We start from the raw sequence: 17,238 nt of genomic DNA, 5'->3' as shown, positions 1-17,238 counted from the left end.
TTTCATCATCCTTGTCGTCATATTAGTCGTCATCGATGCCAGGAGGATTAAAGGCACAGTGCTCGGCAAAGGAGTGCAGACAGGTACACTGTGCACAGAATATACAGTTCATGTCTCCTCTCCCAGGCTCTGAGATGCTCACACTTGCATCACACTGTAACTTTTTGTTAAACAGCAGCCATTGTGGCTGCAATTTTTCAATTTGTCGTCATGTCAAGAGGAAGTTTTCTTCCATCCTTGTGTTTTCCTGTTGTTTCTCCTCCTTTTGTGCTTCTGTCTACTAGCTTGTCTGTCTGTCGGTGTGTGTTGCTGGTTGTGGTCCTCCTGTTTCCCTCTCACCTGCCTAATCACCTCAACATCAGTGCCTCATCAACCAATCAGCACCTGGTGCAGTAAAGACCAGTTCAACCATCCAGATTGTTCAGTCTCCCTCATGGTAACACCACTATGGCCAACTCTGGATTTTTGTAACTTTTTGACTTGAACTAGTACAATAAACACAGGTGTTACCAATAATACTAACTAGGGTTCAGTTCCATTGGCTCCCCCACCTGCACCACACATTCCCTTAGTGTCATTATCAAACTGTTCTAATGTGATTCAGTCTCTGGTTGTTGTTGTTAGTATATTGAGTCCTTGAGTCCATTCATTTATGTTAAAACTTGCCAACATTAGCTAACATCTGCATCACAGGCTAACGGTCATAGCAGACCAAGTAAGGCTGTAGTAGAAAACGTGTGATTGTACTGAACTGAGGAAACGTGTATTTTATTGCTCCTGAATCCAACTGTTCATTTGTGAAACGATGACTTTTGTGTTTCCATAAATTACAAATTGTTGCTTTAATGAATTAATTGACACATGAATTAAAACCCTATGCTGTAAAAATATTCATCACCAGTAAAAAAAAATGTACTTTGTGAACAGCTTTTTATGTTGTAGCTGCTCAAAGTGGAGTAGGTTTTAACTATTTTACATGCAGCTGGGCAGGTTAATCTATAGAAAGACATAACATTTTATTTGTGAGTGATGATGCGTGGGCTGGATGAGAGTGACTGAATGTACTCCAGGTTTAATGTGTGCTTTCACTTGACGTATTTTGTTTGAGGTGATCTGCAGTTTAGCATTTGTTTTACATAGCTTTATGTTTTATGTATTGCATGCTTCACCTGACAAATTTAAAGTCAAGGCTGAAGATGAAGTAGAACTGGTCATGTATTTTATTTGCAACTAACTAACTAACTAACTAATAAATAACTAATAAAAAGTACAATAATTGCCTCTGTAATGTAATAGACATATAAAGTATCGAGTAAAGTACAAGTGCCTCATAAAAGAGCTTAGTAATTTTCCATCACACAATGTGGGGCTGCACACCTTTGTACTCGACGAGCTTCTGACTCAGCAGTCCAAATAAGAGGAGGAGAGGGAACAATATTATGTCTCATAACACCACCTCACATCACACACACACTTTCTCTGTACCCAACTCCCAGGGTGTCACTGTAATCAAAAGCTGTTTACCTTTCATTACGCTCAAATGAGCGATTAAAACAAAAGAGATGAGGTCAAAACGTGGGCATGGCAGTGTGGATAAACAGCGACAGGAAGAAAACGAAAGGTTTATACGAAAAATAAGACATTTCCTTTAATAACATCTGTAACATCACGGTTGTATCCTGGTGTCATTTTCAATATATTTGACGATGCAGTATACACTTTTATGTGGACATTGAATCGATTAATTGGCATTTATATACTAATACAACATAAAATGGCATTTGTTTCTACAAAGACATCATAATAGGGCACAAATGGTGTAGCAGCAAAAAAAGAGTGTAGGTTTTTTTTTAATCTTTATACATAGGCTACAGTAGTACAAGGTATTTGCAGAGAAGAGATTCATTGCAAAGTACAGCTAAAATGAAGTTACTAATACGTCTCTAAAGTATGCACAAGGTCACGGCTGGATATTAGAGATAATAAAATGTTATATAGTTTAGTTAAGGGTCTCTATAGGCTGAGACACTGGAGGCAAGAACAGGGCTACCTTTACAGTACGATGTAGACTGTGCAGATACAAAGCACATTGATGTTTGATACTGACACAGGACCAGGACATTTGAATAGGATATTAATATGTCCAAGCTTTATTATCTTAGAGTTGTTATGCTGAAATGATACTGATGATGTTATTGTCAGTATTAGTACTTTAAAATTAAATAAAAACACAATTTGGTCACAAGAAGTAACAACCGGAGCCTCGTAGGCTCTCAAATAGTTAGCTCAGCACCCCAACTCTTTTAGGGTGGAATGTCTTTGATAAGTCGTACAAGTCTACACGAGTGGAGCTTTTCAGTTCAAGAGTTCATTTGCTCCTTCAGCTCTGCCTTCAACAGAAGTTATTATTTTTCCAGTGGACTAATGTACATTATGTGCTTTGCAATCTCAAACACAAGTGCAATCTGTACTGAGGTTCAGGCACGCTTAGGTTTCCCAAAACATTTGTTTGCTTGTTAACAAAATTACTAAGAAATAGAGGCTTAGAAACAACTGGGAAAAATTAATACATGAGCAGATTGAATTTTAAAAATGGTTATTCGCTTTCTTGCTTCGAGTTATATGAAAAAATTGACACCACTCTCATGTATGTCCAATATGTATGTATGTCCAGTTAGCTTAGCTTAGCATAAAGACTGTAAACAAAGGGAAACTGTTAGCGTGGCTCTGTCCAAAAGTAACAAAATCAGCCTATGAGCACTTCTAAATCTCACTATATCTGGCATATTAAAACCATATAAAAGCCAAAGTGTAAAACTGACACCTTCCTGTGCTTTGCAGTTTATGTGCCGGACTATATCTTGGCTGAAAGCAGTGACTTCCTGGAGTGTCTGCCTGTTGTAAAAATTCAGAGCCAACAAATAGTTTGGCACATAACCCATGCAAAACCACAACTTATCATTTTCACACTACAAATTAAACAAAAGATGTGAATTAGTGAGTTTTAGAGAGCCTTAGAAGCGGTTTCCCCTTGTTTACAGTGTTTATGCTAAGCTAAGATAACTAATGGCTGGCTTCATCTTCATGTTTACTGTACAAACACGACAGCTGTATCAATTTTCTCTGACTCTCAGCAAGAAAGCAAGTAAGTGTATTTCCCAAAATGTCAAACTATTTCTTTACAGCCAGACATTGTTACGACTACTACTGAGGTTACAAACGCTTTGAGAAACCATCTCCTGTTCCACATTATCACACAGTGTCTAGGTCTGTACTCAGAGGAGACCAGTTTATTCTTCTCATATGAAAAATGCTTCCCTTCAGATTATTAAAACGCACACAGAAAAACTCCTATAGGTTCCTCTAAACCTGTGATGATCACTACAGATCTGCTGCAGCTCCACACCTCTACACTGCTATGCTTATTGCTAAATGTAAATAAATCACATTATTATCACAAAAGAGGTCTGAAATAACACAGAGAAAGTAACAACAATGCTCTAATACTTGGTCATTAATATGTTATGATATAGAGGTAGTGATTGAAGCATTGATTGACAGTAATAACAAACACTGAACAATGGACTCGAGCGTGAAAAAAACAACCACCTCATCTCGTATAAAGAGAGTATAAATACAGAGCTTATCACACCGGCCACTGAAACAAAGTTCTTTTGCTCAAGGCTGACACACAAACAATTCAGACTCTGGACTGCAGGGAGCGTACGAATATGAATCGTGGAGCTGAGACGTCACTGGTTAAATGTTCTCAGTAAAATTTAGCTCAGGACAAAAGATCTCCATGACCTGCCATTATGGGGCCTCTGAGCTCTGGCTTTAGCCCGTCATGCTGACTGACAAGCTGCTCAAGACATCATCCATTCTGAGACCGTCTCAGTTCAAATCGCTGTTCCCACCCAGCAGTCATGAACTAACATGGAGTTAAACCGTGAGATTCAGTCAGAATATAAACAAGTTATGTTCCACATGAATAATACTCTTTCCATCCCGGCTCTAACGTGCAACAAAAACAGCTATGTTTTCATTTCACTGCACTGGGAACAGCTCTTTGCTTGGTTTCTGTGTGCTGCAGACAACACTGCCCCACTGATTGTTTGAATTACACATTATAATGTATATAGTCTCCCTGCAGCTTGTGTGAGCCGTCTCTGTTTAAATTCAACACATTTGGGTATCGGTTTAAATGCCGAGTGTGTTTATAGCCGGCCACCCAGCGTGACTCTTTATGTAGACGGATTAAAGATGAACAGAAACAAAACAAAGACACACTCTGCAATATAGAATATCTTTTCAATCAACGCGACAGAATTATAATAAAATATAAAACAGAGGCATATAATACATTATCAAATGAAGACTTTGCAGTAAATTGCAAATATAAAGAACTGACATATATCTGCACACTTGGTGTGCCACCAACAAAAGCTTATGGCTACCTGCATTCATTTCACATTACATGTGTGTGTACATATACATGTATGTGTGCTTGCTATAGCACAGAGGGACGGTGTGTGTGTGTGTGTGTGTGTGTGTGTGTGTGTGTGTCTGCATTTGCAGTGTTGTCTGTGTTCCTGGTATTATATGTGTGAATGTTTGTGTGTGTGAAGCAGTGGACAGCCGCCAGGCCTCATTATTGTCATTCTCCTCACTGCCTAAAAGAGAGGCAAAGAGAGGCAAAGTGGCTGCTTTGAATCGAGGAGCCGAGGAAAGATGGAGACAAAAGGCCCAAATTAAACAAATGCTGGAAAGAGGCTTGGAGAGCCAGCCCGTGGTCATGCGCTTTGAATGAGAACAGCTGCAGGGATAACCCATCTGGGTCTTTCAGAGGGGAGACCACACAGATACACTGCATCCCAGCATTCAGCTCAACTATAGGTCCATGCACACCGGGGTGCCAGTTCATGTGCATGTCCTGTGTTCTCCTGGTATGTCTGAGTGTGGATGTGGCCATGTATAATCTATTGCAGTTGTTTTTTTTAAATCCTCTGCACAAAAATCGGCCTTGATGTCACCCTGGAATCTGCCTCCATGTGCAGTTTGCTGCGTGGAAAACAAAATCACGACATCCACTGAAGCGTCAACGTGTAGGACACCTGCGTAAGACTGATCCACTTCATGTCTGTTATTCTTGTTGTATTTATAAGTTCGGCTGCGGTCCAAAAGAACTTCTCTGAGTCTAAACCACAGCAAAGCACGTCTTTCAAAGTCACCGTCATGCTGCCATTTTTCATCCCTCCACTCATGGGATGTGTGTTGTGACTCTACATGTCTGTACATGCATGTGAACTGACAGAAGCTTTGCCACAGAAGCAAGGAGGCGGTAAGATGTTTAACTGCACACACATACACACACACATGTAGATCTATATTCCGGCTGTAATGCTGCACTTGTTGCTAGACTAGAAGAGCGCTGCTACAGATTCTTGTGTGTGCTTCTGCTAATGTTTCCTTCAGCCTGAGGTACTGGATGTCCAAGCGTCTGTTCCATGTTCCATGGCACTGATGCTGAGAGTGGGCGATGAATCAGCAGGGATTGGTGGAAACAAGGAGGTGAAAAGAAAGTGGGTGGACACATCAAGTCCTCATGACATCACACCTGGAACAATAAACAAGAGAGAGAAGGTTTGGCATTGAGTCTGAAAGATGGTGGTCTGATTCTCACACATATGATGGAGTATACAATTTGTATGGACCCATATGGGCATGGACCCATATTGAGGGCAATTTGGGGTTCATTGTCTTTCCCAAAGACACTTAAACATGAGTTACAGCCTTTCTCAGCAAAGCTCTCTCACTGCATCAAAAGCTTAAACCACTGATCACCTTGCCTAACTTGCAGAATCTCTAAAACCTGCAGAGGAAATTGTTACATTTTGTGACAGGTGTTGGGTTAACCATTACAGAGGAGCAATGGGAAGATGCTCTGGTCTGTTTATATTAGGCACAGCCTGATGCATTTCAAGATGCTTCATTGATTACATTTTTTAAAAAGTTAAAGCTAAAATGTATCCTCATTTAAATTCCCAAATTCTTACATTTTTGTGGCTCTATTTTTAAATACCCTAGACCCGTGTCTGTGGTCTGACCTGCAGCGGTGAGGGTTGAGCCTGCGATCTTTCCGGCTGCAGCTCTCAGCTTTGATGGTGCAGTGGCACTGACAAGACGTTACATCCAATGCCCACTTCCTCCCTCTGCAGGGGCGACAACGATGCCTCGGAGATGGCGACGGAGAGGGAGATGGCGAGGGAGAGGAAGAGACACTGGTGGGAAGAGGTGATGGTGGAGGAGGTGATGGTGGAGGAAGAGTTGTAGGAAGAAGAGTTGTAGGAGCATGGGTCCTGGATGGAAGAAGGGTGTAAAGAACCGTGTGGTTAGCTGCAGAATTTAATCATTAAGCCAATAACAAGAGCTTACAGCAAGTTTTAAATTTATATAAAAGTTTCATGACAAGCTGTCTAATAACTATTGAGAAACGCCATTTAATAACTGCAGATGTCCAATCTTATGGCGGTGCTGCCAAAAAAGAGGTCAGGGAATCATCTAAGGTGTAGACTTCCTATTAAGTTGACCTTAAATATTTAATAAATTTCATGTTGAGATAGAGTCCATGTTGAGATATTTCAGTTTGGACAGAGTGGTGTCTGCTGTATCTGGAGCTATTCTGCTACTGATCCTAATCCACGTCACACGCACAGCTAAAAACAAAATGCAAGTCTTGTTTAAACATGCACAGTCTGAAACGAGCTCACACAATGCAGTGTGTGTGGGAGATGTGTGACTAACGTGGGATACTGTTTCCTTTGCTGCTAACAAACTTTCTGCTCTTTTCCGCTTACTGGTCGGTCTGTCTTTCTGTCCGTTACCATGGCTATGAGGCCTTCATTTTCTGCTCTAAACGCTCGGTACTTTCTGAGTCTGAGAAAGTTCCCTGCGTCAGTTGGTCCATTAACTAGTCCTGCCTCAGTCTTCCCGGGAGGCTGGCAGTCTTAATGAAGTTACTTAATGAGGCAGAGAGGGGCCATCTTTATTCAGATCCCGATGACCACGCCTGCCGCTGGCATGGGCAGAGGAGGTAGCATTTGGAAGCAAATTACAAAGATTTCACCCCTGCCAGAGTCTGAATAAAGCTTGTTCTGAGTGATGAATGGGTGCTGAGGAACATCACACCCAAACTGAGCCACCTCTGGCCCCCTGAAGGCCGGAAATGATTGACAGCAAAGTGGAGGGGAAGCAGATGAAGTCATGGTACGTGAAGCAGAAAGACACACATGCCCTCAGCTCACCTGTTCCTCTCTGATCACAGTGTAACCAGCTCATAGTTTCAAAATGTTGCTTTTGTCCTTGAATATTTCTAACTGATGTTCTTCATAGAGTCCTAAATTATATAATTAATACATCTGATCACAGTAAATATGAACAGTGGCTGTTGCTACACACTGTGTTGTTCCTATTATAAAGCCTACTAGTCTTTTATGCTTAGTGTAACACAGAGGTTAGAGTGAACTTGATTTCCTGTGCGTGTGTTCGTGTGTGTGTGTGTGTGTGTGTGTGTGTGTGTGTGTGTGTGTGTGTGGGGTTAGTGAGTAAGACCTTGACTGCTGTGGCTGTAAAACAAATTGTCCTTCAGTAATAATGCAGACCAGATAACCAATTTTTTCCCCCCCTAATCAAAACATTCACACTGACACTGGTGTAAAATTAAAGCCATAAATGAGTTATAAAATCAAATATGTGTACTGATTATTCAACATACGCAGCTCCAAAGGCTCCAGTTGTCTTGTGTCTGGACTTTCCCCTCTCTTTTTTCTTGTCTTTTCTCGCTGGCTTCAGATTGGGCCTGGACAGATCAGACAAAACAAAATGTCACACACATTAAAACCAAATTAAAACGAGCCTCCCTGCACCTCCGGAGTGAATGAACATGTCTCACTTGAGTGTTGGCTAAAAATGTTAGTAGTTAGTTAGATAGTTTCTGATTTAAATCAGACTTTTTGCAAATTTTACTCAGACTAACTTCTTGTTTAGCTGCTTTTAACATTTAAAAAGTTAGCTTCTATTGTAGAAAAACAACTTGTTATCTGCACATTATTATTGGAAAATGTTTAAACACTACCCCAGCCTAAGTCCTGATATATCTCAAAATGTTGTTTTCACAAAAAGCTTAGCTTTTAACTAATGTCCTAGAACAAACATTTAGGCCTTGAAAAAATATAATAAATCTCCTTTTCAAAACAGGAAGCTCACATCGGAGTCTGAGCGAAGTGAGCTTCACATACTCTGCGTTCTCTTGTTTATAATATCCAACATCATCTTTGATATTTGTCTGTTAGCAGGATTTTATTTTGCAACTTCATCCAACTTAGATTATTTTTAACTTGTTATATTATACAGTGACATAAGTACAGTGAGTTTTTAATATTTCTCTCATAAGATATACTTATTAATAGTTTAGTTTCAACATCAGGGAGATTATCATTTAAAGTATCAGAGACCGAAAGGTAACAAGAAAATTCACTAATTTAGAACAATACATTTATTTTTAAATACTTTTGATACCTGAATGTATTTTAAAGGTTGTAGGACCAGTATATTTAGCCCTGTACTCTTGTTTTTATACTTTACTTGAGTATTTTAGTTACACATTACTTTATCAGTACTTCACAGGGAGTAGTATTGCTACATTTACTCAAGAAAAATCTGCTTTTCCACCACTGTGTAGAACAGATCACTGACCAGAAGGCTCCAATAAATGTCAATAATTATAATCACATTGCCTTGTTGAAAAATCAACAAAAAGAGGGTAAAACATTGAGATTCGTGCAGGCTATCAGGAGAGAGACACTCCCTAAAAAAATCATAGAAGCTTATTAGCTTTGTATTTTGGGACATTTTGAGTCCTCTATAGAGACACTGTCTGATTTGTTTTAATATATTCTGGTGCCCTGAACAGCAAAGTGCATCTGCCCACAGCTTTACTTTTTGTCTGTCTGAGTTAACTTCCCTCCCTCTCTGTTCAAATCCCATCTGCTGCAAACCATGTTAAACAATATCAAATTATGTGGGAAGCGCTAACCATCTTAGCTCTGAAATTATTAACAGACTGTGCTTCTGCTGCTGCTGCTGCTGCTGCTGCTGTTGTTGTCTTTGGGGCTCTAATTTACTATCAGGGATGCGTGACTCTGCTCCGTCAGTCTGTGAGAGAGCACATGGCAGGGGAGATAAAAATCATCACTATGGTGACAACAGGATGCGGGCCGTCCCAGGGGATGCTGGGAGAGAGTCACACAGATGCTAACTCACTGAGTGGCACACACACGTAAACACACAGAAACAAATATTCACACACAAAAACTTTCACATACATTTATACTAAAACATAAAGAAAGTACACATGTGCACATAGGGATTAAGGAAAACAGTCTTATAGAAACATGAGCTCTGAGCTGGGTAAAAGGAAATGCACACACACACACATACATTGGAATCCTTTATTTATGTCCACGTCCTAACAGGAAGCACGGGGACATAAACATTAAAGATGCAATCATGTGATTGTCTGGTTGGACCTGCCAGTATGAAGTACACAAACAAACATCCAACAGAAATTTTTTCACAGTTTACAGCTGTGAGTCTCAGCCCCGCCAACAAAACGTGAACAGAAGGTCTCTTCACTTTCAGCTGGGCTAAAGTCAGACATTTTGAACGGGCTGTAACAGTTTTCCATCATGTGTCAAGTCCACTAAAACTTCAAACTTGTTTGGTTTGAAACAGACCGGCACAATAAACAACTTTTCACCTTGAATGTTTTTGTGTATCTGGTTTGATTCCACCTTTACCACATTACCATGTTTCCCGACATTTAAAACTATCTCAAAAAGACATAAAGTTACATACACTCCTGCTGCTATAAGGTCATACACACGTGCTAAACTACACTCCTCCTCATCACTGCTCTGTATTAAATCTGATGGGACACTGGCTCATATGTTCTGGTTCTGTACCAGCCTTTCATTGTTACTCTGATGTTTACCAGCATGATCCTCTTCCTGACCTAGAAACAGCCATTTTAGGCTGGTCTCGACAGTCACTGGAGAGCTTTATCGATCCAGTATGGCATGGTCATTACAAAAAAAAAAAAGTAATCCTTAAGGTCTGGAATAAAGAGCTCACCCCTTGTTTTGAAGTTCTCTAGCACTTTATACATGGAGAAAAATATGATTTGTTGGAGGAAGGCAAACAGGTTTAAACAGATATGGCAGCCATTTCTTGATTACATCTCAGCACAGAGGGGACCCTCATGACTCCTCAACAACTTTTTTTTTTCAGTGAAATATTTCTTTATTGCATACTGTAATTATACATTTTGTAACTGTATAAATTGATGACCATAGACACCTATGCAGGAGAGTACACAGTTTTGCTAGTGAGGGTTTTTGTTTGTTTTGTCTTTTAATGTTCATTTGTTAATGTTCTGTCTTTTTGTCCCATCCTGTGTGTTGGTGAGGCGATGTGGTGGCTGCTGTGCCACCTATTTTTATTTTTTTTAAAGTTAGATTTGTTGTTGTCAGGTAATGCAGCTGCAACAAACATATCTCTGTTGATGTTGTATTAAAGGCACTTCACAGTCGTCTGCAGAAAAGCCTTGTATCTGACCTGTATAACCTAAATTGTACTTGGTATCCTGCTAGTTTTATGTTGGGCTTTTGCTGTTTAAATGCACCATTTATAGAAGGGTGAGCAAGATGACTGTCAGGAAAGCAAACACTGGCATGTTTCATGGGTTCATTTAATCATTTCTTGCATTTAAAAAGTGAGACGTGGGCTTGAGATGTTGAATAAACCAAAACGACAAGGTGTTTGAAAGTGTGCAGTAAATATGAGGAAAAAGTTGTCGATAAGTGTAACATTTATGGCCACTTGGGGTTCATCTGAACTGTTTTTAACTGAAACTCTCTGAACCTCCTCCTCATCAGTAACATCAGCAGCAGAATTATAAGAGCATCATTAGAGGACATGGCTGCACAGACAGGGTTTTATAAAGTCATTAGAGACGCTGGAACATGAGATTTTACGACAGCAGCTCACTCACACGCAATTAAACATGAACAGACGAGAAGAAGAAGTGAAATGTTACCTTGTAGTTGGTGTTAAATGTTCTTTTAATCTGCACACAGATAAAATAGATGGTGTCAGTATAAAAGTGCATAAACTACAAGGATACTGCACATAAACAGACATTCAAAGTGTGTTTTATTACCTGCACTCACACTGGCTGTGCTCGACGAAGGGCAGCTCAATGAGCTCATGTTTCATGAAGGAGGTTCTCATCAGCTGCACACAGATCAGAATAAATTAAACTGCAAACATCCTCTCAGTGTTTTCATTAATAATCTACTGTTCTAGGCAGGTAGGGATTTAGTGCTTGTCTCGGTGTATACCTCCATGGTCAGTGTGTGTGTGAGTGAAGGAACACACTCCAGGGCCTCGTCTGCACAGCAGCCACCACATCGCCTCACCGACACACAGGATGGGACAAAGAGATGGTGCGTCTCCTCTGGCAACTCCCGCCACACCTCCACCAGAGTGTCTCGAGGCTCACAGCCACTCCTCGAATAAACCTCTAACCACCGCCGCACTGGTGGAGACAAATCACTACAGTCACAATGATTTCATTTATGAAGGCCAGGACAGAGAAGGACTCTTTGTAGGAACAAGGGACGTACCTTCTCGACCTTCTCTGGATTTTGGGGAGTCTGCCGGCCGCCAGTGAGCAAGCTGGAGGGAGAAATAAAAACTTATTGTGAAAAGTGTTTCACTGTTTCAATAAATTTAGAGTTTCCAGGTCAGGTTGACCCGTTAGAAAGCATTCAGCACATCAGGGTCAAGATGAGTTGTAGCAAAAACTCGACACAAAAATGTGGGAAAGTGGAAGAAACAGTCAAAATGTGGGCAAAAACAACACTTTACTATCCTTAAAATAGGCTTAATGTGTTTGAAGCTTATTCCTGTGATTTATACTATGAACATATGCAATATATAATCATGTCAGCCTAAAAAAACAAAATGAATTTATCAAATATTTTGAAATGGAAACACCTAGCATGAAAAACATGAAAAACTGAAATTGATCGATGAAAAAAAGAGATGAAATTTAAACTAAAGTAAGATTTTAGTCACGAATAAGTCATATTAGGAAGTGAGTAAAGATGATAGGCACATGAAATACAAAGATTGCCATCACATGTATATTTCTTAATGAATTAAGTTTACAAATGTGTCAGACAGTGTAATGTGTGCAAAGTGTGCATATATCTGCTGTTATTGAGCTAATGCACACAACCTCTCGTTTGACACGGTTGTAAACCTGTAAAGAAAAAAAAACTGCTGATGCATGTCGGCAGATCAAAGTATTTCCTGTTAATGAACACCACAGTACTTCACATCTGCCATCTGAACATGAAAAGCTCATTAATACATGGTGAAAGTGAAAACTGCTTTAGATGACAACTAAATCAAACATGCCTCAGTTTAGGCTCTGTTATAAATTACAGTATTTAATGTGCAGACGTCACTGAAAATGTCTATGACTGCGTGTCTCTGTCCTTGAGGTGTACCTGCTACCTTTGCCCTCAAGACTATCACCTGATTATGACATTTGAGACACTTTCAGTAGTAACGCAGTGGTAGATAGTGAGAATATCAGCCACTGTTACGGTCAGGGTGTTGAAGGGATTTGAAGAGCTGAAGGGAGCAGTTTTGTAAATATAATATTTTCTTTCAGTTGTTTTTCGTGTTGTCCAGATGCAGTTTACTCTCACATAAAGCTCCTTGTGGTCACCTCTAGGAGGGAAAAAAACATCACAGGGGGAGAGAAACTAAACACATTTCTTCAAGTACTCAAGTGCAGTTTTAAGTGCTTGACTAAACACCTTATACTACCACTTAACAAAATTTTAAAGGGAAACACATAATAACCTCATATACCGTATTAACCCAGTGGTTGCCAACCTGTTTGCTTGTGACCCCCTTCAAAATAAAAGCAGCGAGTAACTAGGGCCTCTGACATGTTTCAGATGTTTATGAGTCATTGTCTCTTCTCAGATGGTTTCATTAAAGACTGCAGGAATATTTCACAAGTAACAGCACAAATCTCACAAGCCCTCAGATTTATTTGGTAACCATTTGGAGGGGCCTGAGCTCCATGTTGGGAACCACTGACTAATGTACTGAGTGCAGATAAAGCAAATTTGCTTTGAGCAGCTCTGACAATAAAAATTGGTGCTGACACATGGACATAATGTTTAATATTATATCTGTCACAGTGGACATTTACTTTTGAAATTTTTAATTATGCTTAAGTAGGATTTTGAATATAGGACTTGTTGTATTTTACCTACCACAGAAAGAGAAACTCAGCTTTATAGCTTCACACACTGCTGTTATTGGACTTCTGTGTGTGTGTGAAGACCAAGGCCACTTGTAAGGGAATGTAGACTTTGTCCAGTTGCCCCTTTTAACTGCTCCACCCCCTTCTACCCACCCACCCACCCACTCTCTCTCTCACACACACACACACACACACACACACACACACACACACACACACACACACACACACAGGTTTGGCCCACATTGATTGTGAGCTAAGCTGGGACTGAGGCCATTTTGTGACTGGCAGGATGTGAGCTTAAGTAAGTGTGTCTTTGCTGTATCAGTTTTTGAGACAAGGATAAGATTACATCCTTTTGGCAGCCATATCTGCAAGGAGCTGGCTCAGACACACTCACATCACAGTGCCATCTGCACTGGTATTGATATCTGTCTACTGTCTAACTCCCAGCCAGTCCCAGAGCACACTATACAGATGGACCAAGTGTATGTGTGTCCTACACACCATCTCTCACACACTGAGCTACATCACAAGAGGAAGAAACAGGATGACCCCTTTTCCAGATAAAGCTGTCAGAGAAGCAGGCAGCATGAAAGCAAAGAGCCTCAGGTGAGAGACAACAGCTGTGAGCAGGTGATGAGGCCTGTTGGTGTGTCATGTAGTGTCTGGGATGATACATCACTAAAACACACAGACAGAGCTGCACAAAGTCAGGGCTGGATCCCACACCCTTGCAGAGCACTGCCTGTTCCTGATATAAGTCTCCAGACATAAATAAAAAAACACAGCACTTGCAAGTTTCCCCATGTTCATGTGTCTGCTGCTGCCGCTGCCACTGGGTGTGTGCGTGAGAAATGAGCACATATGTCACATCGAGTACATTTTATCATTTCTTATGAATGATGACCCTGTTTAAAAATAACACAAAGCAAAACTCCAAGAACCTAAAGGATTACTGGTACCACTTTGTAACAAGGCACCCTTTATAACCATGTATAAGTGTTTGTTCATGGCTTTAGAGCTGAAATGATTGGTCGAATGTCCTATTAGTCAGTTTACAAAAGTCATCTATCAACCATATATATCAATCATTGTCCTTTTCCAGCTTGCTAGCTGGATATCTAATTGAATATCTATATCTATCTATGATGTCTGTAATTGAAAACAGAACCCACAAATTATAATAATGATTAGTTCTTGATTAATGTTTGATAACTCATTTACTAGTGCTTATACGCCATTAATAACAACAATGACAGCCTTCTTCTTTTTAGCTAGCACTTTAGTTCATCGTGGACTCAGTTGAAGGAATAATTCAAAACATTTTGGGTAATGCAGTCGAGGTAGATGAGAAGATTGATACCCATGATCTCGAATATGTCCTGCAAATGTGAAGCGACTGCCTGCAGCCGGTTAGCATAGCTTAGCACACAAGCTAAAAAACCAGCTAGCTGGGCTCTGTCATCCTCAAAATGATGTCTTTGAGCAACTCTAAAGCTCTATGATTAAAACGTTATACTGTATTTTCCTAAACCTCATGAAAAGGTGTGTGTAAAAAATCACAATTCAACATTTTATGGTGATTATCGTTAACATAGCCAGCTTGCTAGCATTTCTTAGAGAGCTATAGTTGCCAAGCAACCATCGTAGACTCCAGGAAGAAGACTAGCTTTGAAGCCAGTTGGACATAGTGACGTCCATCACGTGATGCACTTCCCCCTGTAAACTTATATTGTGAAAGAAGTGGCTTTAAAACAGTGGATAGAGTTTTTTCAGTGTGCAATGACTCATTTGATCCATTCAGTCTGATAACATTTGTAAAGTCTAGAAGAGCTGCATGATTAAATCCTGTTATGCCCATCCAAGTTAGCGGAGGGTTAACCCAGAATGTGAAAGATTCAGGTACTTTTATATCCAGAAATCAAACTTTTTTTTTGGCCAACTGAGCAGTTTCCATAAGAATGGACGCCATGCCTCTAACACTATATCCAGATTTTGTTAGTACTCTAAATTAAGCTTACCAGAGTGCTTTCTTCTAATCAAACTTATAACAAACATTAAGAATAAGCCATACTTCCCAAAGTGACAAACTCTTCCTTTAATTTCAGTATTATTAATGAAGACAAAGTGCCATGTTAGATAAGGATTTTGCACAACCTGGCAACCCAAAAGTTGTTCATAAAAATGGCTTATATAAAGCTTTGGTAAATTATTTATTACAGCTTATTAAGTCTGTACAAGGTGCCTTACTATCAGAAATCTTGATAGTGAGTTAAGTCAATAAACACCACAATGTCACTATAAAGTCACTGTTAAGCAACCACAAACAAACCATAACATCATACAGGGATTTTATAGTGAATTTTCCTGTCAGTGGACCTGAGGTGACAGGTGTCATTGACCTAGGGGATAACTTCCACAAAGCTTAAAGTCCCACATGTTCTCATTTAACAGAGCTATTATGCTAATGAGCACCAATATAAGCTTTATAAGCTCATAGCTGATGGCAGGCTGGCCACTTTCAGACATGCAGTCTTTTGAGGTTAAATACATACCTTGGCATGGGAAGTCGGTATTCTGGTGAGCAGCAGGAATTGAAACATTCCTAGAATAACTTGAAGCATAATCCCCATTGTGCAGGAGTCCGAAGGGGCACGCAAAAAATATTTTTGGACCAATCCAAAAAAAAAAAGAAAAAGAAAAAAGAAATGAAAATAAAGGTGGCTTGTAGGAGCAAAACGTCCGATTAAAGACGCAGGAAATCACGCTTTCATTCTCCAGTCTCTCCTTCCTGAAAGGACACCCAGGGTGGCATCCTCAGGGCTGGAATAAAAACTTTATCTTGTTGTGTTTGAGACTAAATTATATGTCTGAACTATAGATTCCAACCTGAACTCTAATGATAGTTTGATATTTTTTTCAATTATTGAGACACTGGAGCAGGCTCAAAATTAAAACAACGCTCCCTCCAGTACAGACAGAAAATATACCACTCTCAAGTAATAATTTAATATCTAAGCGTGGTTTCATAACCTTAAACTGTGAGTGATGCCTCCCTGTATTATTTCAGGGCATCGTCAGTCTGTTGGTCCTGATCCCATGAAACCGGTCTCAGGGTCCGGCGAGGTTGACGTGACTGGAGGAACATCCAGATTCCCGCTGAAACGTGGTGCGATCATAAAATCCTCAGTGTGGCTGAAAATAAAAAGAAATCACATCATCCGGTTATAAGACGTTTTATCCGGCAAGGATCCGACGTGCAGAGGGGGACAGTGCCGCATATTCCGCTCCCTTGCTCGGTCACAGTCTCACACTGTCGCTCCCCATGAAAATGTGACGTTTCCCCTTCAGGCGCATCTTCCCGTTTTTTTATTTTTATTTTTATCCCTTTATAAATAAGACTACAATAACATCCTCCACTGACATGGCAGCACAGCTCCAACAGAGCTGGTAGAGCAGCAGTCTGCAGGCAGAGAGGTCTGGAAAGGTATGGTGATTGGTTTTCTCCTTTGCCCTTGAGAGCGTAACCATTGCGCTGCCAACTTTTTCCAAACAGGACAGGCGCACTGAATACAGGTGCTGCCTCTATATTGGTCCCAAAGTGGATGGTCGAGAGCATCCTGGGACCTTTTTACAGGTGGGGAACTGGATTGTAACAGCCACTGAGGACACTGAAGCATGTCCTGGATATTATTTCTGGAAATCTAGGCATTAGTTTGAATTCTACTGCTGATTTTTGCACTCAAAGAGGTAAAATAATCGGCAGATTTTTTGATGAATCAACAAAACAGAACATGAATCTGCAAGCTTTGATAATAGATTAACCA

General features: G+C 40.2%; 1 protein-coding gene across 1 annotated transcript; it reads right to left on the bottom strand.

The window, feature by feature from the left end:
* Positions 1-1,626: 1,626 nt before the first annotated feature.
* Positions 1,627-17,206, bottom strand: vegfba (vascular endothelial growth factor Ba). The gene is made up of 8 exons (XM_010739189.3): positions 15,967-17,206; positions 11,745-11,796; positions 11,460-11,656; positions 11,279-11,352; positions 11,156-11,185; positions 7,775-7,858; positions 6,108-6,359; positions 1,627-5,617 (listed from the first exon to the last, which is right to left on the bottom strand). The coding sequence occupies exons 1-8, from the start codon at positions 16,042-16,044 to the stop codon at positions 5,596-5,598; spliced, it is 789 nt and encodes a 262-aa protein (XP_010737491.3). The 5' UTR covers positions 16,045-17,206; the 3' UTR covers positions 1,627-5,595.
* Between the last annotated feature and the right edge of the window lie 32 nt (positions 17,207-17,238).

Source organism: Larimichthys crocea, chromosome I (assembly GCF_000972845.2).
Source record: "Larimichthys crocea isolate SSNF chromosome I, L_crocea_2.0, whole genome shotgun sequence".
Classification (NCBI taxonomy): domain Eukaryota; kingdom Metazoa; phylum Chordata; class Actinopteri; family Sciaenidae; genus Larimichthys; species Larimichthys crocea.
Note: the sequence above shows the minus strand (reverse complement) of the source record. Positions and strands in the feature narration are given on the sequence as shown.

What these genes read in the sequence shown, in the direction of transcription:
- vegfba (XM_010739189.3), bottom strand. Translation starts at nt 16,044, where the DNA reads ATGGGGATTATGCTTCAAGTTATTCTAGGAATGTTTCAATTCCTGCTG. An exon ending in TACCGACTTCCCATGCCAAG is followed by an intron (nt 11,797 to 15,966) that starts GTATGTATTTAA and finishes TTCTCCCTCCAG; the next exon opens with CTTGCTCACTGGCGGCCGGC. An exon ending in CACAGCCAGTGTGAGTGCAG is followed by an intron (nt 11,186 to 11,278) that starts GTAATAAAACAC and finishes ATCTGTGTGCAG; the next exon opens with ATTAAAAGAACATTTAACAC.